Source organism: Nannobrachium achirus (assembly GCF_963921795.1).
Source record: "Nannobrachium achirus genome assembly, chromosome: 9".
Lineage (NCBI taxonomy): Eukaryota > Metazoa > Chordata > Actinopteri > Myctophiformes > Myctophidae > Nannobrachium > Nannobrachium achirus.
In genome coordinates, this window is record NC_137818.1 from 45,068,686 (window position 1) to 45,092,381 (window position 23,696).

Sequence of the window (23,696 nt, forward strand, 5' to 3'; positions counted from 1 at the left end):
ATTTGATTTGAATAAATTTACCCCCATTGATTCCGGATGGTGACCCGTTTCGAAACGGGTCACCATCCGGAATGAATGGGGGTAAATTTATTGTTATCACATTTTTGTCTTAGGAATGCGACAAAAAACTAAAAATATTATTGAACTCTACTCTCCATGGCATGACTAATCAATAGAAAAAAAGTCATTTTGGGGGTGAACTACTCCTTTAAAATAAAAAATATGTCGTAGCCCCGACCCCCCACCCTACGAGGTGGTAGGGGGTCCCTGCTCCATCTCCCCATCAGTTTGGGGGTCCCCGGCCTGAAAACGTTGAAGACCCCTGCCCTAGAAGACAATGCATGGAACCATGCCGCTTACTCAGATCAAGGAAGAAGAATTCCGGTGAGGATTTGACTTCACGCAGAATGTTCATAAATTGCTGGAAATTTAGGACTTCTTGGAAAAGTCTGGTTGTGAAAAGATATTTCACAAGATCTGCGTAGCAAGAGGATACAGTATTTTGTTTAATGTCTGTTGCACATTTCCAATAAATGTGACTTTGTACAATATGTTCTTTGTATAGGAGTTGTATATAATTCTAGCAAGTGCTAGGCCAGTCACAATTATTACATAATCGCCTGCTCGCAATTATTTAGCATAATTATCAGAATCAATTCCATTTATCCGTATACATTAAAATATCAATAGAAAAGATTTAATGTATACCACTATTACATTTACAGTATGGCATGTTTTTGGCCATGTTTTCTTTACAGAGCCTAAAAGGCTAACAGAAATGAATTTGATTTGATTTATATGTTCCAATATTCAATGCCAAATTGAGTGTGAAAGCCCTAGTGATGAAGGGTTGGAGAGGATTGTTCAGCGGTCATTTGGAAATAGTTAATGGTGTTCATTGTGCAGTAATTATACAGTAAAAAGTTAACTGCTTGGCTTAGGGAACTACTGTACATTCAAAACGGAATCCACAATACCGGTATACAATTTATTTGAACAAATATAGATAGACATAAAATAGTTATTCTGAGCTTGAAATTCATGTACAAGACATTCAGTACTGACAAGTGACAATGCATCATATACTATAGCAAATCTATTAGGTTCCATTTAACACTTGTAATGTGTACGCATACAGTACATGAAGAAATAGACCCATATCAATGCAAGCAGAAGTGTTGCAGTTACAGGAAGGGACGGTTTGAATGTTACAACAGTTCATTATGCAGTAAGTCAAGCTGACAGCAAAACTGACAATTCTGGGGAATTGAAAGTGTGGTTACTCGAATCACTCCTCCATTGAAATCAATGGACTTTTGGGTTTACTCTATAAAGGTGGGCAACTCTGGGGTTTGGGGTTACTCCATAAAGTTGAGCAAGAACTATAGTGTGTTGCCTAGGGTTACTCCATTGAACTCAATGGACTTTGGTTTACTCTATAAAGAATAAAGTTGGGCGAGTACTACTCCTCATAGGCTAAAAGTTACTCTATAAAGATTAACGTTGGGCGAGTACTGCTCCCCCATTGGCTAAAAGTTACTCTATGAAGAAGAATACAGTTGGGCGAGTACTATAGTGTGTTGCCTCTGGCAATCACACTAATTATTTGATGCTCCACTGCCAGCTAAATATCGAATCCATATGAATGTTGAGATGAATGTTGAAAATCAAAAAAATGTGTATCATCAAAGTAGTTGCTTTTGTTCTTAAAGCTACAATTCATAAGCTTTACTGTATGTCCTCTCCTGACAGAGAGATGTAATTGCAACCCAGGTCTCCCATGTGGGAAACAAAACATCTACTGCTCACCCAAGAGGGATTCAGACAGAGCTACAGTACTTGTCAACCAGTAGGTAACTGGGTCTAAATATCTCAGTGGAAGAGTAGGGAGATCATCACCTCCTACCACTGCAGATGAGGGTGCGGGAGAGAGAGAAAGAGGCAGTGCTGAGATACTTCATGTTACAGCATTGCCCATTTCTCACCTCAAATGTTTTCAGATACATATTTTAGGGTACTGTTTATGTTTAAAATTAGTTAGATAAAAAAAAGAATGTAGCAGCCCAAGAGTGTCAGCTGTATGTGGAGGAACTTGAGCTATGGGAATCACACAGGTGAATCAAATCATGATTCATTATTATTCATAAGGGCTTGTTTTCATTTGACAGGAAGTAATTAAGAATACTGACAGCATAAATTGCCAATGAAATAGTATTAAGCACAGTATTCTACTCATAAAGTATGATCAATTGAATTTAGAAACAATACAATTATATATTTTATGCTGTTTCTGGACATAATTGGTTAATGTGCCTGAAATGCAGAAATAGGGGCTAAGCTATATACAAAATCTATCCAATCATTTTATTTCTAGTACTGTACTTCTGTTTAGTACAAAATTCAAGTTCCCTGAAAAGTCTGTCTAGATTACAGCATATAAAACTCTGCTGTATTGTTAAGATTGGGAAAAGCCCAGTTGTCCGGTGTCCCAGTTGTCCGGTGTCCCAGTTGGGCGAACAGACTGTAATTATTGTCCACGACATTGCAAGCGGCGCGAAGGCCAGCGGGCCAGGAGTTACGAAGCCGTGGTGAATGCAAGCGCACGATAAACGCATGAATGGGATGAAGATCCCTTGCTTTACAGTTTTCACACATTTCGCCCAACTGGGACACCGGACAACTGGGACACCGGACAACTGGGACTAGCCCGTTAAGATTGTCACTAGACATTTAGCAAAAAGCATAATTCAATCCAGTCCATACATACATACAAGAACAGATTATTCAGTAAAGCACATTAACTTTGGCAAAGTGCTGAAGACCAAGAGAAGAACATTCACACCAGTACAGTTATTTGAAGAAAATAAATGTACAATGTAAACAAGTGTACTGTAAAGCTCCTCTCAGGCTGTGAATGAGTACATTTTATGTTTTCATACATTCAGGGAGCACTCCCAGTCAGAATGGCTCCAACTGTTGCTGTTAAGCTTAAAAATAGCCGATCTATTAAGCTTACAACATTATCGTGATGCAACGCATTGTAAGCTTGTAGATCAGCTACTTTTGGCCATCAAGTCCCTTCCCACTTCTCAGTGGCAAGGTTTAATTAAAGCTGTTCAAAATTAGAAGGTGATTATTTTTTGTTCAGTGGAGGGAACGAATAAAAGGAAGGAGGAGGAGGACATCTGACTCTACGGCGGACCCTGCCCTACGTGGATTGTGGAGGTTCCTCCTCCTTCGGATGTGGAAGGCCCCAGTGTCATGGAAGTGCAGTGTCACCGCTTGCCTGGTGTGTGACGGCTGGCCTGGCTTCGGCTGGTCTGGGGGGCCAGGGCAGGGATCCGGCTGCCTCTCCCCATGGGCCTTCCTCTGGCCCCCACAGACCAGGCCTGTTTCAGCTTGGCCCCGCTGACAGATTTGCCTACTGCACACAAACACACAAAAACACACACCTCCTCTCTTACCATGGGATATATACAGTGGTAAGCAGTTATGTACACAGAGAGCATATGGGAACTGTGTGTACTAACTACACACAACAAACAGCAGCCTCCATTGTCCGCAAAGCTAAGGTGTAAACAGAGGTGACGCGACAAGTTTCATGATGTAAGTGTCACGTCACGTGCGTGTGTGAGCCAACACTGGGCTTTGAATAAAACATTGTTAACATGCCTGAACCTTAACGTTTCAATAATGAACTATCTCTCTCTGGCCGGTGTCACATTTGCAGAACACAGTAGTTTATAACATAAACACTCTCAACACCAAAGCCCACACTAATATCGGTCAAGTCATGTAATTCTATACAGTACAATCAGTGTTTAATGTATCCCTTTGACACTCAGAGAGTGTACAAATGTAACAGTGGGGCACTTATGGGTCCATTCGGTAACATCTGTGCATTCTCAAGGTTAAATGAACACTGAGGACTTTACCGTGTATGCAACAGCTTTCTGTGAGGCTTTCACCATATTGGAAAGGCTGCAGATTTCAACCAACAAGCGCTTTGGCTGACACATAGGAGCTTTTTTAGAGAGGTGGGGGGCAAAGACAGAGAGAGAGAGGAGGGGGAGTTGGGGGGGATGGGTGGATGAATGATTTACCTTGTGCTGGCTGCGTTCTCTGGGCCACCACAGTTCTGCGCGAGTTTTGTTTACAGCCCTCCCTGCCCATAAGGTGAGCCTTCCAGGCCTAGCAGGGGGACAAAGTATACCTCAGTTAAGTCAGCTCCACTCCCAGGCTTCTCTCTCGGCAGGGAGAGCCGGTATGGGGGGGTTGAGAGGGGGTGCTTTGGTGACTGCAGGCCCAGTCAGAGCCCTAATGGCCATCCCGCTACTGCTAACACTGGAGCCTTTCATTTGGTGCCTGCCGACAGCCCTGCGTTTGGGAGAGTTTGACTGCCGTGTGTGAGTTTTCCTTTAGCTTGAAGGAATGAAGCCTGTGAGAGGTGAGGGGAAGGAGGGAGAGCTGCATCATGCGGCCACCTTTTCGATATGGGGGTGTACAGTTGGGTAAAAGATGATGATTTACACTTCACTGAATGACACTCGATGGAAATAACTGTTTAACTTGATGATCAGGTATTCTTCCAGCGATGGGGTGAGTGCGTAGGCCCCTGGCGGATGTGTGAATCTAGATAGATAAATATATATATAGGCCTTCACTGGTCACGAGGGGGATTCAGTTGTGATCAGTGTTGAATTAGCCTTGGGTCACGCGGCCCCGCCGCCCCATATCTTTTCTGAGCAGGGGTCTCGCCTCTCTCGCAAACGGACATGCACTGATCCCAAAACTCCCAAGTTCACACCTCGCCAACGCTTTAGTGTCACAACAGGGTGTTTTAACAAAGAAACAAGCCTATATGCATATCAATGAGTAGGTGTTAACTCTTTGCGTGCCAGCGCCCTCTAGGGGCCAAAGAATGCCAGCGCATCTCTCATAGGCGAGCGCTTTAGCTTCCAGGACTTCAGCTTCCAGGACCTGACGTGCTTACGTTCATGCACAGCATGGAAATGTCCCGGATGAAGATGCTAACAGAATGGCTATTCCCATTTTGTCATCTAAAAGATCATTTTTGGGCGATTTCGCCGTAAATAAACCTCGCGCCGCTTTCCTAAAACACAAAAAAGAGATATAAGCCTTTAAAGATGCTGTCTTTCATTGGATTAGGCGGAGATTGGCGATTGCGTTCGCAAATTACGGCCGGCTGGGACGTTGTTAGCTTTCGGCTAGTAGCTACAAAAATCAAGCCAGGCTTCAGAAGGCCTCTTATCATTTTATTCATTTAATTAAATAAAGCCGAACTACTTCGGGATCGGCACACTCGTGTACTCATCGGAAGCGGCGCCGAACATCGGGTGAACATTGGGGAGCTCAAAAATGTATTTTAAACCATTTTTAATGGAATATATCGTCGGACAGAGTAGAACGGCTAGCTGGCTAGCGGCTAGCGAGCCAGGACCACCCACGACTCTACAAGCAGCTCGGGGTAAGTGAATTAATAAAAAAAAGATTGTATTGGATTGAAATAAAGCCGAACTAGTTCGGGATCGGCACCAGATGAGTTAAGCGACGTGCGTGGGACGTCTCTAGATAAGTGACCCCCCAAACATTGAATCACCAATGCACCACTAGTTGTGATAGCAGTAAGGCAGGAAACACAGATACAGGTGTAGTAGAGAGATCCAAAATAACTACTAAGTTAACAATAATAAAACTAAAAGATAAATAAATAAAAAGTCATGCCTGGCCATCTACACTTAGACTGTCCAGGTTTACATAATGTATTCATTAGCAGGGGTCTTCAACAACGGGTCTGGGACCCCTTGGGGTCCTCAAAGATACTGCAGGGGGGGCCACCAAATATTTGTGTGATAGGGATTTTGTTTTATATTTTACATTAATCACTTGAACCCTCGCATCATACACGAAAGAAGAAGAAGAAGATTCCCTATTCTGGGGAGACATTAGCCAAAATAGACCATATACTGTAAGCTCACAACGCGTCTGTGACCCGTGATTATGGATACCACTGGAGAAGATAGATAACCACGCCCCCGGTGATCCAAACCACGTTGTGAGCTTTTAGATATTTTCGGCGAAAAGGTTTGGTGTACAGGGAAAAAAGAGCAGACCAAGAATAGAGACAAAGGTCAGGTTTACACAGTATTGAGTATTGGTTTAAGTGGTTAAATGTTGATGAAAATACACATCAACGTGAATCCAATATGTAGTGGGGGTCCCTGCTTCATCTCTTTCTCAGCTAAGGGGTCCTTATTGGCCTGAAAAACATTGAAGGCCTCTGCATTAGCAGATATAAATAAAGGCATATACTGTAAGTATCATGTATCACCAGTAGTATTGTATGGACATATAAAATAGAGAAGACTGTGCCTAATATTTTGTGTTGTGCAATTGTTCGATCAATAGTGGAGATAATTCAACATTTTCCTCTTTCGAGTCACTGACTCCAATAAGAGGCTTCAAATTCCAGCTGGGCCACCTTGTTGGCAAAACGGGGGCACACATGTCGAAGCCACCAGACCTTGATTTGAGTAGAGAAAGGAGACTCGAGCCCGAAAGGCGAGCCACACTATTGATTAGGAAGCCAACAATGGAACCTAGACAACCGAGAGAGGAGGAAGCAGAAAGGGGACACCACCGTTACGTACCTGCTTTGCCCTTCTCAATCACGGGGCAAGTGAATGCACACCAAGGATTAGATATGACTGAGCTGCTCCAGTGTCCTTATTTCTATATGTTATACGATAGGGCATTATAATGTTTGAGCCCTACACTGACATTAAGCCTCCTGTTTTATGCTCTCATGGTCAAATCACTGACCTTGAATCACAAACAGTTTATCCACAATTCTTTATATATATTATGGAAGGCTAGGCATAGATCCAACCAATGTTGACAAAAAACACTCTTAACATCTATGAAAATAATATCATTTATGTTGAATGTTTTAAAAAGCTAACTTTATAAGTTTCACAATGTATGAAAACAAGTTATATTATGTCCTATATATTTAATCGTACAACAAATATAAGCTGATCTACAAGGTCACAAGTCGCTCTGTCAGGCATTGTAAGAATATCTTGTTGACTCATACAATGAATGCCTGTCAAAAACCCAATAAAAATGTATTTAACATTTTTAGGAAAAAATCGTACAAATTTGGCCAAAATAGGTTAATTGGAATCGTGAATCAAGTAAAATAATTAGGCAAATAATTAGTGCTCGTGCATAAATACGTTTATAATAATTTAAACAGGAACACAAAAAAAAAAGAACATTGGAAAGACCTAGCATGTAAACACTGTCCCCACAACTGCTGCTGAAGTGTTTCAAACAGCAAGTCCATACATGTGGCCTTTCATACTCGTTAAACTATCAGGATCTGAAGAATGTGAGCATATTTTCTTTGTCTCAGGATGACAGAGAGGAGAATGAATGAAAACAGCCCACAGGGCACAAAGGCCTCTGCTTCTCCTCTTTTGAAGTGTTTAAATACAAACAATGGTGGTGCCTTTTACCCCCATACACCTGTTTGCACCTCAAGCCTAGCATTAGTCGTGGTCTAAAAGTCAGTGGTTCTCAAAGTGGATTCCAGGTAGGGACTCTGTGGGTTCGGTCTAAATTGACCCATACAAGGCTGCAACTCTGACCGTGTACAAATGACCGGTTCATTTGGTTCCATTTGTACACTGTCAGAGTTAAGGGGAGACCTTGACATTTTAAAGTTTGAGAAACAGGAGAAATATTTTGTGGAACAGGGCGGAAGATTCATCAAAATTTATGTTACGACATTGATAACAACATTTCCCTCCAAAACGCCCAAGATTAATTAAAATAGAGAAGTGGTTTAACTGTTTGAGAACCACTGCCATGAAGAACTGAAAGTAGCCTACAGTAGCAAGCAGAACATCCTCACTCACTAGAAAGCTACCGTTGGATAGAATTGATTGTGACACCAGAAGAGGCATATAGAGCAAATGCCCTTTCTCAGACTATCATTACAGACAGGGATGCCGCGATTCGATATTTGTATCGGATATCAGAGCGATATTAGCCAAAAAAAAAGAAAAAAGAAAACAGATATCGGATCATCGTAATTCAGCTAAAATTACAGAAAAAACGCTCCAATACAAGCACTGCATTCCATGAATCCGCTCCAGTACATCTATCTGTCTTCCCCCTGCACGAGGCCACGTGATCACAACAGTGTTGCCTAAAAAACAACAGGCAGCCAGCTAGTAGACTAGTCGCACAGGCCAGCATGCACCCTAAACTAACTAACTAACTAACTAACTAACTAACTACTCTGGGAGTTTTTTGTGTTAGCAAAGCCAGCTGACCCAACAGCCCAGTACAAAATTTGCAAAAAAAGACTTCCACACAGTGGCAACCAACCAACGTTGCCATAGACGTTTGAAAAGCGTGAAAAACGTTATCTGCGGCTTCATTCATGGAGAGCTAACAAGTTAGCGTTAGCAGCTAGCTTGGCCACCGACTAGCTCTGGTTCATAGCGTTAGTGGAGTTCTCCCTAACGCTATGTTCCTCTACCTCCGTATTCTTTGGCAAAACCTGAAAACCCAGCGGTCTGGTCCGAAAATAACAAAAACTGTTTCGCCCCTCACCAAACCAAAGGTATCAGTGGACCAGACGGCGGAGTTTTCCGGTTTTGTCAAGGAATACGGAGGTAGAGGAACATAGTGTTTAGGGAGAACTCCACTAACGCAATATGGACCAGAGCTAGCCAACGACCAACTGGATAGTGTGTGTGACTGTGTGTGTGTGCCACGTCATAAGTGAGCAGATCTACAAGCTCTCAACATGTCACACAGCAGTGTGCATATCATGGATGTCATAAACTAGAGGAAAGATAATTAAAAAAATATCACTTGATCAATCCTTTTTTAACATTCCAGACTACAAAATCTGAAATAAATAGTAAATATATAAAAGTGTGCTGATTGCCAGATATCATGCAGCATAGAGAGAATTAAAATCTGTATATATATATATATATATATATATATATATATATATATATATATATCGTATTGATCGATATCGGAATGGTATCAATTTAGATGCTGCCATATTGTATATTGTATCGAAGGTGAAAAATCTATATTGCAGCATCAACATTCGGAGGCCGTACAGCCTGCTAGGCCAACATTGACACTTGTGCACAAGGTATGCATGTTAAACTCTAATGGGTGGACTGTCACAGTGGATTTATGTTCCACAGAGAACGGACCCTAATAATTTCAGTGACCCATGACCTTTCTTCTGAAGTCAGGCCCAGGCCAAAATGTCTTTGCACAAATCATATCTCATAAGCTTAAACATTGCTGAGGGCATTCATGCTCCTTGGATCCTACTGATTATGGTGACCCCATGACCTTTCCTCTAACGCAAACCTTAGGCTAATATAAAAGGCACTCTGCTTTTTGTGATTATTATACTTGCACACTGTCTTCACTTAGAAAGAATGTATTGGTAAAGATGCAACATTGTTCTTTGAGACATTTGCCTCCATTAAGAATTGACGCAAAATTATGTTAATTTTTTTTATTTTTTTATAACTAATAATATGTTATTTTTACATTAACCACTTGTGACTTGAACCCTCGCATCCCTATTCTGCGGGGGGAACATTAGCCAAAAATAGATGATCTATAAGCTCACAGCCCGTCTGTGACACGTTCTGAGCTTGTAGATCGACAATCTTTGGCAAAACGTTTGGTGTACTGGGAAAAAAGAGGAGAACAAGTACAGAGACAAAGGTCAAGTTTACAAAGTATTGAGTATTGGTTTAAGTGGTTAAATGTTTTAAAATACACATTTACATGAATCCAATATGTAGTGGGGGGTCTCTGCTTCATCTTGTAACACATTACCTGAAAGCTTTCTATTTGCAGTCAATGTGCTTGATCGAACTATTGAACATTGACTGTTGCCAGGGATTAAATTAGCATTCTGACTGATTGGATTTAGCGACCCTGTCGAGAATTTGTATTGTCTATATTCCATATCAGATTATTTTAAGTTTGATTGAATTAACCTTGGCACAAGCGTGTCTTTGATGTAAGAAGGAGTCAAGGACATTTTAAACTAATCATCCCCTTTCTGAATAGACAGCATGATCTTTCAATTACAATGTCGCACTACGCTGTTGTAGTGCGACGTCTTGTCTAGCTTGTAGTTTGTCTATTTTCACTATTTTAAGTATAATACTGGTTTAAGTGGTTAATCAGACTAATAATTTTTTAAATAATTATAAAAGTCTATTAAGATTCTTTTGTGTCGATTCGTTGACATATCCTACTATAAATGCGCAAAATCTCTGTACGGGTGACTGTAGTTCACGTATCTCAAGAACCGTCTGACCAACGGACTTGAATCTCAGGATTCACGTTAATATTGGAAAGGTTCCCCTTTAGGATGCTGACTCTGTAACTATTTGGAGGAAGAGCCTTTCAGTCAAATTATATAGTACTGTAGGCTATGTGCATTTAGTCAGAACTGGTGCCACAATAAATACATTCTAACATTGTCTATCTGGTTTTGGATCTGTTCCCAATTTACATATTATGAATATTCAATAGAGGGGTAGCTATTATGTTTTTTTACACTCGAGTAAGGGCCGATGCATACTCCACTTTTAGAGCCGGATTTATTTCAGTTCGGTTCGGGGAGACACAAAATCTCGGCACCACTGAACAGCCGAATTAATGACGGTACCTGCCCCCCCCAAACCTCTGAATGACGCCATATTGTAGTTTGGACAGAGCTGAACCGAAATAAATTTGTCTCTAAAAGTGGAGATGCATCGGCCTGCAGAACTGTTTGTGTTGTTAGGTCACACATGGAACCCTAACGTCCCTATTCTGGGGCAAATATTCCAAGAAAATGGCAGATGATCAGATCTACAACTTCACGTGCAACGCAACACATTGTGAGGTTGTAGATCACCTATTTCTGGCGAAGACATTGGTGTAGAGGGAAAAAAGGAGCAGATCCCTGGGGGAGCTGTCAACAAAGTATAATAGGGTTTAAGTGGTTAACTTAACCATTGGAAAAAGCTGCAGTCATGTCAATAACTAGGGTCAAAAGGACAGGCTTCTCAATGGTGGTGCCAGTAGGCCTGTATTATATAACGTGTATGTCCCATAATCTCACCTCCTCTCCAGGCATGAAGTTGTTGTGACACAAAGGACAGTGGTTGGAGCCTTTACCCAAGACAGGGGCTGAAAACAGGCAGAAATATGACACTGTTAAGCTTGCACAGATCCTATAACTGCCCCCAAGAAAATGACAAAATGACATAACTGGTGGAGCTTTGTTTTAAACATAAACAGTATCTGTTTTAAACATAAGCAGTATCTACAGTATGTTTTCCAGGCCCATAGGGGGAATGATGAATACATTATGGCGTTACTGACGTCATTGTATTATATGTAGTTATCTAAAGACAGTGTCAAGTGGCATAAAAAAGCAATTATCCTTTAACTAAAGTCTAAATGAACTCCTACGGGCCAAATTGACGTTTGAAGGTCCATTTGGTTACAGTTGTACACAGATTTAAATGAATACTGAGGATTTTGCTGTGAGGAAAGACTCACGGTTGCAGTTGGGGCCCTGGGTGTGGCTGGCTAGCTCATCAGTGGGCACAGCCTCTGAGCAGCGTGGACACTGACTGAATCTGGCCCTGCTCTCACATTCCCCCACGAGATGCTCTGTGAGGCTGGAAATCTCCACCACCTGAGAACACACACATCTTTACTATCTTTGTAGGAACATCAAATACCATTTAGACATAGGATGCATAGCAAGCGTTACCACAATTTCTCATAAAAATGCAATTGTTAACCTTTTACCCTAAGCATAACTTAACCACAACCTGTCAAAGGGCCAAAGTTATATTATCATTTGGATTAATCCCATTTATAGTGCATGTTTGTCCAACATTTACTTAATTATTCAGGTAAGTTCAGTTACCTTTTAATAACTTTGAATAACATGTAAACAAACTTGATTTCCAAGAATAAAGCCATTACAAATATAAGTATAATATAAATGTATGGCCAAAGCTGTCAATAGAAAATGACCCCTAATCCTGACCATATCTCCTACCTCAATCTTTTCATAATTGTAACACTAAATCTACAAATCTTATAAAACAATAAAATATACCCTTTTCCTCGTGTCAACAATGTAAGTTAACTTTTTTATTATTGGCCATGTCTTTACAATGAAGGACAAACATTTCGGCTATCCAGCCTTCGTCAGTGTGTGGGCCTGAAAGGGAGAACTCCATATATGGGCACACACAGATGGGTATAAAGGGTACTCTGAAAAAGCCCTTGATACTATACTCTGACATACTGGTCGGATCGGCGGTGTGACGTAGGTGTGAGGGCCACATAGAGAACCTCTAGTATTTAAAAGTGGTTAAACTGATTATGATACAATATTAACACATTTTGCTGGGGACCCCCTGGAACCTCTTCAAGGACCCCTGGGGGTCCCTGGACACCATTGCTGTATAGGGTTGAGTGCTTAAGTAGAAACATGGCCTGGGTGTTAAAGGAAAGTGGGATGGGGGAGATATTTCATTTGGGTTATCAAGTGGGCTCCTCCCATTTGAAGGAATGTGATGGACCATTACAACTCCTAAGGGCCTATTACAAGTCCTTAGGGCTCAACAACAGTCAATTCTGGTAACCCAGGATGAGTGCTCCACTCCCACAAAAATGTCACTAAGAAATTATAAATCCAAATAAGCTTGATGATAGCGAAGATCTGAAACATTTGGGACATTATTATCAAGGGCATAGCCATTTGGAGGGGTCCAAATGTACAGGTATCTCAATTGGTATAGAAATTGCCTTTGAATCAAAAGGTTTTGGGTTTGATTCACGGGCACCGCCAACTCAGAACATAAATTGCGCGGAATAAGAATACCTTAGTTAACATTATTTTATCAAAATGACTGACGATCCTTTTAATTTGATAATACCAGAGATTTAAAAGTAGTGGGACATACAAGGTGGCGAATAAATGCCAATGTGTCTGATATGTCTGTGTGTGGGAGCATTAGGAGATTTCATTGAGATTTAGGATTTAATTTTTTTGGAATTGGGGTTCCACAGAGTTAGAAATAGGAGTTGTTGCGTGTGAGTAGGGTCATTTGTCAACTCGCTCAATGAGTTAAAGTTGACAGCTTGGCACACTTACCTGAAATGTTAGATTTTGTAGATTGTTATCAAGCTAACATTGCTTATTTAGGTAGACTATCTAGTTACTTCAACAACACAAACAAACGTTGAATGTCCTGTATAGAGTGCTTTCTCTGCTTTTCTGGCTTGGTTTGATCCTTCATGTTTCACCTGAAATCACCTCTACTGACTGACTGCTGAGAGTATTGCCGAACCAAGTGTACAAGGGAGAGGGAGGGTCAAACAATTATGTTTTCCTCAACAATAACCCTATGAAATAAAATGTAAATATACATTCTATATTCGGGGAGACCGACGTTCATATAACAGCAACGCTGATCTTCAAGTGACTTCTATTTCGGAGGAGAGTAATGAATGAAGAATGATTGTTGCAATGTTCCAAAGGCACTTCACATTGCATTCAGACTCAGAGGTTGCAATCCAGTCATACGGTCAGGAGGAGGGAAGTGAATGCAGAAAGAAGCTCACCTGTCTGCATTCATCACAGCGCTGCAGCATTGGGCAATGCTTCCAGTAGTGAAGGTCCAACCCGTCCTCTGTAAACGACTCGTCCTTTTTGCCACAGAAAATGCACAACCTGAAACACAGTCAATTATTTGGTATCAAATATTACTCCACATAAAGTGTGCACCTTCAAAGCCACACAGTAGCTGAATGTGCAATTAACAGTATAGTAGTCCTCAGTGTTCCATTTAACCATATGGATTGGACCCTAGCAGGCAGATCTACAAGCTCAAAACGCATTCCGTTGCGACGCATTTTGAGCTTGTAGATCGGCTATTTTCGGCAAAGATACTGTATTTAGTGTAAATGTAATCAAATGGTTACAGTTGTACACGTTCAGAGATACAAATGGATACATGTTTATTCTTATATATTATTATACAGTAGATGTTGCATGACATACTTGTCCAGGTAGTTGACATCTGATGGCTGATCTTTGACTTCAGCTGGTGACGTGTTTGGGGGTGACTTATCCACATCTGAAAACATCCCAAATTACACATGATGTAAACCAAAGCATTCTACTATCATTAGTGTGTGGTTGCCCCTGCAGGGCAACACGGTCCACACATTTTGTTTGTCCAATGCTGGAAAACAAGACAGCTTAAGAGAAAATACAGGAGAAATATAAGAAAACATTGCTGCATGAGACCTAATGTGTACCCAAGCAAGACCTAACCCCTAACCAGTAACACCATCATACGAGCATCTGAGCCATCTGAGCAGCCATCAACTGGGTGAAGCAGTAAAAGCAATTTCCCATCCCTCTGGGACCAGAAAAGGACTTCCTTTCCATTTAATGATGCTGTGGTTTCACACTCCTAACGAAAGCATGTACATTTAAAAGCTTCAGCAGAATGAACCAATTTAATGGGTGAATGTCTGAAGAGTTGCATTGGACTTTAAAAAATGCTTTATTATATGTGAACAATATATTCCATTCCCCCAATAGGATTACATTACAGGCTGAATAGTTTCATTTCATGCTCACCTGTTTTTCCAGGCTCTTTCTTAACCTCAGAGTCGTCTTTTCCCTGCGCTTGACCTTCGGTGGTTCCCTTCCCCTTTTCCTTGTCAAACAAATAGACACCAACATCTTCAAAGTGATGCCATCATCACTTTAGGCAATGCTTTCACGTGAACGATAATAACTGTGTTTATGTCATAATTAATTAGGAACTAAAAGGAAACGTACAGAGTAAAAACCTCATGGTTAATTTAACTCTTATAGAGTGTATAAACAAAAAGGGGCCTCCCCAAATACTAGCACGTGTCGTGCAACCAGACCGACTGCCATTTCTGGCACGCAACATTGTCGTGCAACAGAGCATAAATTAGTGACAAATGAGTGACAAACAGTTAAATTAACACTGAGGATTGTACTGTGAACTAACAAGTATTATTGAATTATATTTCCCAATTTAAAAACATTCCATAGAAAATCTGCCGTGGGAAACCAATGGCATGAGAAACGTCCGGGGCGTCCGACAAAAAGACGTCATCCCCGCAGCACTCCATTTAGGAAGCTACCGTAGCTCCATCTGTAACATCTCCAGAGCGGGGACATTCCAGGTCATGTGGGCACATGTCTGGATGATAAGAGACAGTAGCACGTTCAGCGGCAGCTTCACCTACACTGATCTCCTTCAGGGACGCCAGCTGCTCCTGGAGGGAGCGAATCTCCTGCTTCTCCTTCTCCCCTTCTCGCTGGCGGCCACCCTTTTTCGCCGTCTGGGTAAAAGTGATGCATATGTGACATTGACATACTGTTAGCATAAAGGTTCATTTATACATTGTCGCAGAACACTGTTATGTGAATTAGACATCTGATTCCCACAGGGCTGCCTGCAGCTATCGATTACTTTTGTAGAAATTATCAATGAATAAAGAAGACAACTATAAACTAATATATTTTTTGTAATTTTCTAAATTGATTAGACTGATTAACCACATCTTACCTCGACTCATACTTAGTCTTTCAATGACAAAATAATAGCAAATCTACAATGAGACATTGGGATGCATTGTGTAGTTTTGTGTCATTTTTGACCATTTCAGTCAACGATTATTGAAAATAAAATTGATTAAATCAATTAGTTCAATTAAAGTTATACCATGTAACTTTTTTTATAAAACAAATCTTAAAATTGTCCTAACTGTTAAATCGCTAAAGTTTTAGAACACCCACTCTGTTATTTTCAGCTTCTGAAGCCTTCTCTTTATATGTTTTCTATGAGTCGTGAGGGGGGTAGAATTTCCCGGCAAAATTATGTCATCTCCCACATGATACACTACCGGCCAATCACAGCGCGGATCATACACCACCGGCCAATCACAGCGAGTCTTGCTGTCTCTAAAGGAAGTAACTTCCCTCAGCAACTGTGTTTACATTGGTGAAGAATCTTGCCTGCTACTCCCAAAATGACGGGTGACGGCTCTACAGATGCGTATCGGTGAGGCGGAGGTGCTCGCGGCGGCCGCGGTGGTCCGTGGCGACTCCGGCCGAAAAAAGCAATACCGCTACTGACCACTAGTTGAGCAGCTTCCACAGTACAGCTTTAACTGTTGCATCCCTAGATTCCATCAGTTTCTCAGACATGCAATCCCTGTCGCTGTCTATTGCTTTCTCTCTAGTCTCTCCTTGCCAGCAGCTATGATTTCAAAACATGACCTATTTCTCTGTCTTTCTCATTGTGAACGATCTTGTTTCTTTCCTTCTCTTCTCTAATGAAACTCCTCTGAGTGGCTTCCTCGCATTGTGTCCTTGTGCAACAAGACCTTAACTGCTCCTGAGCAGGTTGGTGCCAACTGTATGTTCGCGACCGTGGGTGAATTTAAAACATTTTCATGCCAACGTCTTTGGCCACAGACCCCTATCTGAAAAGATGTTGTGCCAGGGAACCCCACAAGTGAAGATTTGTTTTTAAAAGTTTCCGAAATGTTTCAAGATTTTTCAAAAATAGCAGATCTACAAGCTCACAGGGCGTTTGCATCGCAATTCACTGTGAGCTTGTGGGTCGGCTATTTTTGGACTAAGTATAAAATAGGATTAAATTGTTAAACTGTTCCTCATTTTGTTGGGGACCCTGTGGAACCCCATCATGGAGCCCTGGGGGTCCACAGAGTAATCCAAATGTGCATCAGAAATGCAGACCATTTGCTCATTTTGATTCTCTCGCATCACAGTTCCTGGCAGTTGTATCATTTCTGTGAGCTGGGTGGCTCCAGAGGATGTGATGTGATGGTGTGTACTTTATCCTCAGCACACAGCTGGGGCTGGGAGCAGACTGGGGCGCTACCCAACAAGATGGCCATTTCTAAGTTCTCTAATGAGGAGACAAGTTCCATGTCAGTAATAAATGACGCTTGGCATTAGGGCATTAACGAAAAAGTCAACAAGTAGACTGAAGCGACTTCATTACACAAGTCGACTCCCACCAGAGAAAGTCGAAGTTGAAAAAAGAAAAATCCTTTGTATTTTTTTCTATCATTATTTTTGCTGCATTCAAACAGTAGGATTGCTTATTGTCAAGAACGGAATGATCCAATATTACAGTGCTACATTACATTTGGTATAACACGGTTCTATTGTGAAAATAGCAGATCTACATGCTCACAACGCCTTGCATCGCGAGAAGTTGTGAGCATGTAGATCGGCTATTTTCACAATTTCTGCATCTATATATTTGACAATTTGGACAATGTTTAATTTGTCATTTTAGAGGTATTAAAAAGTCCTTAAATTGGCACTTTAGAAATGTGAAGATACCCTCTATATACTTAAACGTTATATTGGTTTGTTTACAGTTGAGTGAGAAAACAATGTTGCACATTAAGTTAATCATCAGGGGACCCCCCAAAATAATTGGGGGGTCGTGTGTGATAAAGATAAAGTTGACTTCAACTCAACTTTTTACCGAGTCGAGTCGACTTGCAAAAATCGTTAATGCCCTACTTAGCATCCCTGGACAACTCTGAGAAACGTCTCAGCTGAACACACATGCCATAATCTGCTGACGTAAGCTCTGGCTTCCTTCATTTCCTTCCTTCGTCAACTGGCGTACATAACATTGGATATGATTTCAGATATTGTCAACATGATAATGTGCGCAGCCTGCAGCAAAACGAGTACAAAGTAACATTTAACAGTTAACATTCATTCATGTTCTAGGGGCCAGACAGACTTTTCAGTCTGGGACATTTCCCATCTAAGAGCCAACTTCACAAAGGCTTCGCATTTTATACGATTCTTTGTTTACTATTGTTCTTACCTTCTACGTATTGTCGCTCACCAAGTTGAGAGACAAATATTACAAACACCCCTGTCAAGGCAATTAATAAAATAATAAAAGCTAAATAACAATTTCTTAATAGATAATACAACACCACTTCTTGCCTGGGTCTCAACTGGTTTTCCATCGATCCTGGCAAAGCCATCAAAGATGTTTTTGTAGAGGATGTTCCTCCGTGTGACGGCGTCGTTTGGTGGGAGGTAGCGGAGGACTGCTGCACCTTTATGCTGCTGATACATGGCCAAGATGATGCGCACGGCATGCTCTCTCACCTCGGATGATGCTCTGTGCTCCAGCGCCCCTGTACAGAACTGACACCAGGACACACAGTTAGCATCACCGTTGAGAGTCAAAATGAAAGAACATTACTGGTGCCAGAATCGGGGCGGATGGATTTTTGTAGGAGGCAGGGGCGTCAATTGGGTATGGCAGGGGTATGCAGCTGCCATACCCTGGGTCCAGGAGGGTAAATAAACGTTACTTTTACATATAAATCCATGAATGGCTCTTTGTCTATCTGTGTTGGTTATTATGTTGCTAAATTACAGTAAAATAACTACTAATTCAAAATGTAATTGCGACCGTAGGTCGCACTTACTATCAAAACCTGCACAAACTGTGAGTGAGTCAGTCTGTCTGTCAGTCCGTCTGTCTGTCACACCTCACACGTCACACTATTGCCCTGCTCATATCTCCGCAACCGTTGCCCCGATCCATGCCAAATTTTGCACACACACTCCTTGCCTGCCAAACTACAACCTCCAAGGACCCCCGGAGCTCCAGGGACCCCCAGGTCCCTGGGGGACCCCCAGATGTAAAAAATTACCAAATGTGCAAAAATGACCAAATGACCACCCCAACGGGGCTGCTCACGGGGAATTCCCGGGGACCACCGACTCCTGGTGCTCCAGAACGGATGCCGAAGTGGTGGCGCCCCCAGTGGAGGACCCCCTCCACTGCAGCTCACATGAAATGCCGTAACTCGGGCTAGGAGCGTCCGGGAGAGCCGGGGCCGGTACCTATTCGTCCGCCAAGGCAACGCGGAGACCCCACCCCTCATTTCTCACATGGCCCTCTTCTAGCGCCACCATGAGGCCGATTCTTGCAAAACACATTTTTGGACACTGCTCCTACAGATTTTGCCCTAAAATCACGCACATCGGTACACAGTATGTCTACACATTGCCCACACAACTAGGAACCAATGGCAGTTACAGCCCTCTTTGTGTATACATGTGACCTACGGTCGCTTATCTCCCGATTAGGGAGTCTTACTGGTAAAATAGTCACGTTAACAAGGTATTATAATTATATTCTCCACATTGCTATTCTCCCCATCTTGACAAAATTGTATATTCCCAGGTTCTGCAGGTCAATGCATTATTGTTAATTGTGGCACTTTTAATAACATGCCAAGTTTAGCTGCACTTGAACAACTGTTCCAGGCTGCCATATCCAGCCCAAGAAACCATAGAAACTGGGGGGAAAAATAAAATGTACTTCTTAAAATAAATGTATCATGCCTGTTACTAATGTATGGCAACATGACTGGTGTCTTGCATGCGCGCGAAGGCCCGCGTGCAAGACACCAGTCATGTTGCCATACCTTGGCTTTTTCTGAACTGACGCCACTGGTAGGAGGATTAAACATACTGTAGTGTAGAGAAAGGCAAAAGAGTTTTTACAAAATGCATTTCAAAAGTAAAACAAGAGGCCTTTGCCCTAAGGATGGTGCTGAAGGCAAGAGGTCACCAAAACCAGTAAGGCCATTTTCAATCTTTGCCCACCTGCCCATCAGATTATGAGCATATTGACATATTGAGGTTAGTGGAAAGGTCATGGGATCACTCAAATGACTAAGATTCATCCTCAGGGGAGAATGGATGTTAAAGTTCAGTCCGTTAGACTTTGCGATATCTTGTTGTGCAAGATGACATTTTGGCGGCGGGTAGACATGGGGTCACCAAAATCAGTAGAGTACATCATTCTGCGAGCATGAAGGTACACAGCAAATTCCATGGCAATCCAGGCAGTCGCTTTGAATATATCTTGTTTGGGAGTAAAAGTGTTGGACGGACTGACCGACATCTATAGAGCCCCAGCACTAGTGGGGCACGTTCCTCCCCTTTCTTAGTCCACTTCCTCACTTGCTTCTGTGTTTATTTCAACTAACAACAACACTACACTACATGTTTAGGGCAGTGGTGCTTGTCATTGACCTTGTCAAAGCAGGGCTCCCTGATTCTAATTTATGAGCTAGGCAGACAGACTACTACTGCCTGGAAGGTCTCCCACTAAGAAGTTTGAGATGGGAGAGGTAGATTAACATCGTGTAACATCATGGCACACCACCAAGGTGAACAGTAGTCTTGACTCTTGGTTTATAGTGTTGGGGGATGGGTATTTAGTGCCAGACATGCGTATAATTAAATATGTTATTACATAACCTTTATGTTGATTAGGCTATACTCCTTGCTACTATTACTCATAGCTCGACAATAACGTGTATTGTTCATCTAGCTTACATAACATTGGATATAATTTCACACATTGTCATCGTGATAATGTGTGCAGCCTGCAGCAAATGAGTACAAGCTAACTAGCACATAATTGATGTGGTTAACTTTCATTCATGTTTTAGACAGCTGGCCCCTTCAGGGCCATAGCGTAAAAGGTTTTAATGAATGTTTCGGTCTGGGGCTATTTTCCATGTAATTGTTCTTACCTTAATTCTATGTATTGTTGCTTGCGAGAGAGATATATTACATTGTTCAGAATGACCCGTGTTCTATTCGTCTGTCATTCAATGTTATATGAGATACTTTAATGGTTTCCTGTGGAAATAAGCTTAGTCTTTTCTAGGATCTCCTTTTAGTAGACCTTGTACCAGTGAACTGTACCGTCATGAAACTGTACCTTTTTCTATGCAAACTTCTAATAAAGTCTTCAATCAATCAATCAATCAATACTGTGCACTTGCTAAATAAAACACTTTGACCTTGACCCTTTGACTAAATAGCACCTACAAAACTGAAAACCAAGAAATACCTCATCATCATCATCATCATCATCACAATCATTATAGCTCCCGAACTTTCTTCCGCCACAGAAGAGAAAGTCCCTGTGAGAGCCGTGTATGCTGTGATGTAAAGGGAGACTATTACCTAACGTATTATCTGGGGAGAAAGTAATGACAACAATGGAGCGTATTAACGTCCTGTGGTACGCTGCTCACAAAGGCCACCCATCTCTCGCTCAATGGGCTGAAGGAGAGGCCGCCATTATTCTCCCTTGTCTATCCTGGCTGCTCGTCATTTTAATTACAAGAAATTCAATCACCTCTTCCACCTCCTGGCAAATCACCCAGGTAACAGAGGAGGGGAAGGGAAAAATGTTCAAACCCAAGCTAGGCTAACATCAGCGATGAATGAAGAGAAGGTGAAAACAGACACCAGTGTTTTTTTTTGTTTGTTTTTTCTTTTAGGTACTAGGCCTACGTAAATGACCTATGACCATTTTCTTTTACGTTTACAAAGCCCGGCCTGTAATTTGCTTAGTTGCGTGCACCTTTGTTGTGGTACCATGTAATCCTGTTGTTAACGTCCCACTTTACACAGTAAAACCCTCTGTGTTAATTCAACTCTGTGAGTACAAATGCAAACAAAAGGACCCACGGAGTCCATTTGTACACTCTCTGAAGTAAAGGTAAGTTAAGTGATTAATATGACATAGCAAACCATGTACTTAGGCCTTGGTGTATTCTTTGTGCTAATCAATATTCCATTAATTGTATAAAACATTATGCATGTTTATGTGTTGGATTACATAAACATGCATAAATATGTTATGTTGATGTCACTACTGCTGCTATAGTATAAAATACAGGGTATTGCTATTGCTGCTATAGTATACAGAAAGGTATCTTGCACATAATTACTGTATACTGATGTTACGACTGCTGCTATAAAATACAAGGTAACTGTTACTATTGCTGCAATAGTATATTCAAGGTTTCTGAACATATTTGGTTATAGCTTATTTGGCAAATGTATACTTTTTTATTGCTACTGCTAAAGGCTTCTTAGTTGTTCGGGCACAGTATTTTGTGAGTACATCACAAACCTGCTTGTAACTGTATGATTAAATACAAATAAACCTTGCTTCTTTAGAGTCTGTTACTGAACAAATATGCTATATAGCAATGATTACTATCGGAATATATAGCTTTTAAGTTAGAAGAGTTTGCATAATTATGGTGCCTGGCGTTCAGTGACAATATTAAACCCTTTGAGCTGGTAGACAAACTAGGGCTTGAAAATTCCCTCTTTGAATCTCCCTGTATATTGTCTTTGTCGCTTTGTGACCATAAAACCACCAGGTTTAACTTGGTTTACTCAACTCATTCTACTATCCAATGTGTGCAATACAATGATAAAATAGACCTTTCTGAAAGCCAAAGTTGAGAGGATTTTAGGTTAAAACTAGGGTTAAACTCAAGTCAGATGAAATCCCCCATAGTGCTACTGCAGCATGTATTACGATGAAACATTGCATCTAGGTGACGTCTCAGTCACAGAGGTTTCTAATTAAGCTGTTTGACCAAAGTAATTTGACTGCCGGGAGAGGACAGCATCACTGACCGCCTGTCACATCTCAACGCAGACAGGAAACGTTTTCCCTGCAAACACAACAGGCAACCGGCACAAAGGGGCCGGGGCGCCAAGTACTCGCAAACATGCACAAACATGCAAACACAGGCCACCAAATACCATCTGTGTGTGTGTGGCTTCTCTTCTCCTCGGAGCGAGGGGGAACTCGGAAGGCACCTAACAATTTGCCCTCACCAATAAAGGCCACAGAGAGGCTGAATAGAGGGGCTGGGTGGCGGGCCGGTCGTAAACCGTAGACGTAGAGGGATGGGACAAGACATCACACTGGCCTGTCCCGCCCTGTCAACAGTATGGAGAGTTTGCACTTAGATACTAGGTCACTGCTGGAAACGGTAGAGTGAGTGAGTGAGGGAAGGAGACTGGAAGAAAGCAGAGGCTGGGCCGCACACTGCGCACCGCACAAGCCAACAGTGACCAAATTCTTTCCGCTGACTGGCGGCTCTTCTTGACAACCTGTTTGGGTGAAATAGCTGGTTACAGCCTAGGCGGGTGGCCAGGGAACCTCAACGGCCCGCTCTGCATTCACACCTCAGCCAGGCTGAGCTCACTACTGTATGCCAAACTGAAATGATGAACTGCTTGGTAGGTGCCTGTCATTCAAGTGGAATAACAAACCTGGCTTTTTATGTATGTATTGCTATGTGCTGGCAAGTGGTCACGGGACCTATGGAAAATAAGGCTGGTATCGTGCGACAGTTTGTGCGTTCCAGAATGCGAGCAACAGGATGGAGTGGGAGTAGACCCTTTGCTGAATGATAAGGATGGTTGTCACTAGATAGGGTGGTTGTCACAGTAGAGAGAGAGATCTGTTAAATTCCAGTGAATTGAGGTCAGACTGCCAGACAGACAGACAGACAGACAGACAGACAGACAGACAGACAGACAGACAGACAGACAGATAGATAGGCAGGCAGGCAGTCATTTATCACAGTGGATTTCAATCTTTTTCATAACAAGGACCACTATTTATTCA

At 41.8% G+C, this 23,696-nt stretch overlaps 1 protein-coding gene across 1 annotated transcript in view; it reads right to left on the reverse strand.

Moving 5' to 3' along the window:
• Window positions 1-3,275: 3,275 nt before the first annotated feature.
• Window positions 3,276-23,696, reverse strand: part of cep104 (centrosomal protein 104) — a gene marked incomplete at its 3' end in the record, with an annotated part of 53,232 nt that continues 32,811 nt past the window's right edge. The window contains exons 14-22 of the mRNA XM_080732809.1: window positions 18,158-18,364; window positions 15,397-15,492; window positions 14,753-14,831; window positions 14,165-14,240; window positions 13,726-13,834; window positions 11,641-11,779; window positions 11,198-11,265; window positions 4,104-4,191; window positions 3,276-3,421 (exon numbers count right to left, since the gene is read on the reverse strand). Coding sequence (XP_080588935.1) covers window positions 3,276-3,421; window positions 4,104-4,191; window positions 11,198-11,265; window positions 11,641-11,779; window positions 13,726-13,834; window positions 14,165-14,240; window positions 14,753-14,831; window positions 15,397-15,492; window positions 18,158-18,364 — 1,008 coding nt within the window. The remainder of the gene's footprint in view (window positions 3,422-4,103; window positions 4,192-11,197; window positions 11,266-11,640; window positions 11,780-13,725; window positions 13,835-14,164; window positions 14,241-14,752; window positions 14,832-15,396; window positions 15,493-18,157; window positions 18,365-23,696) is intronic.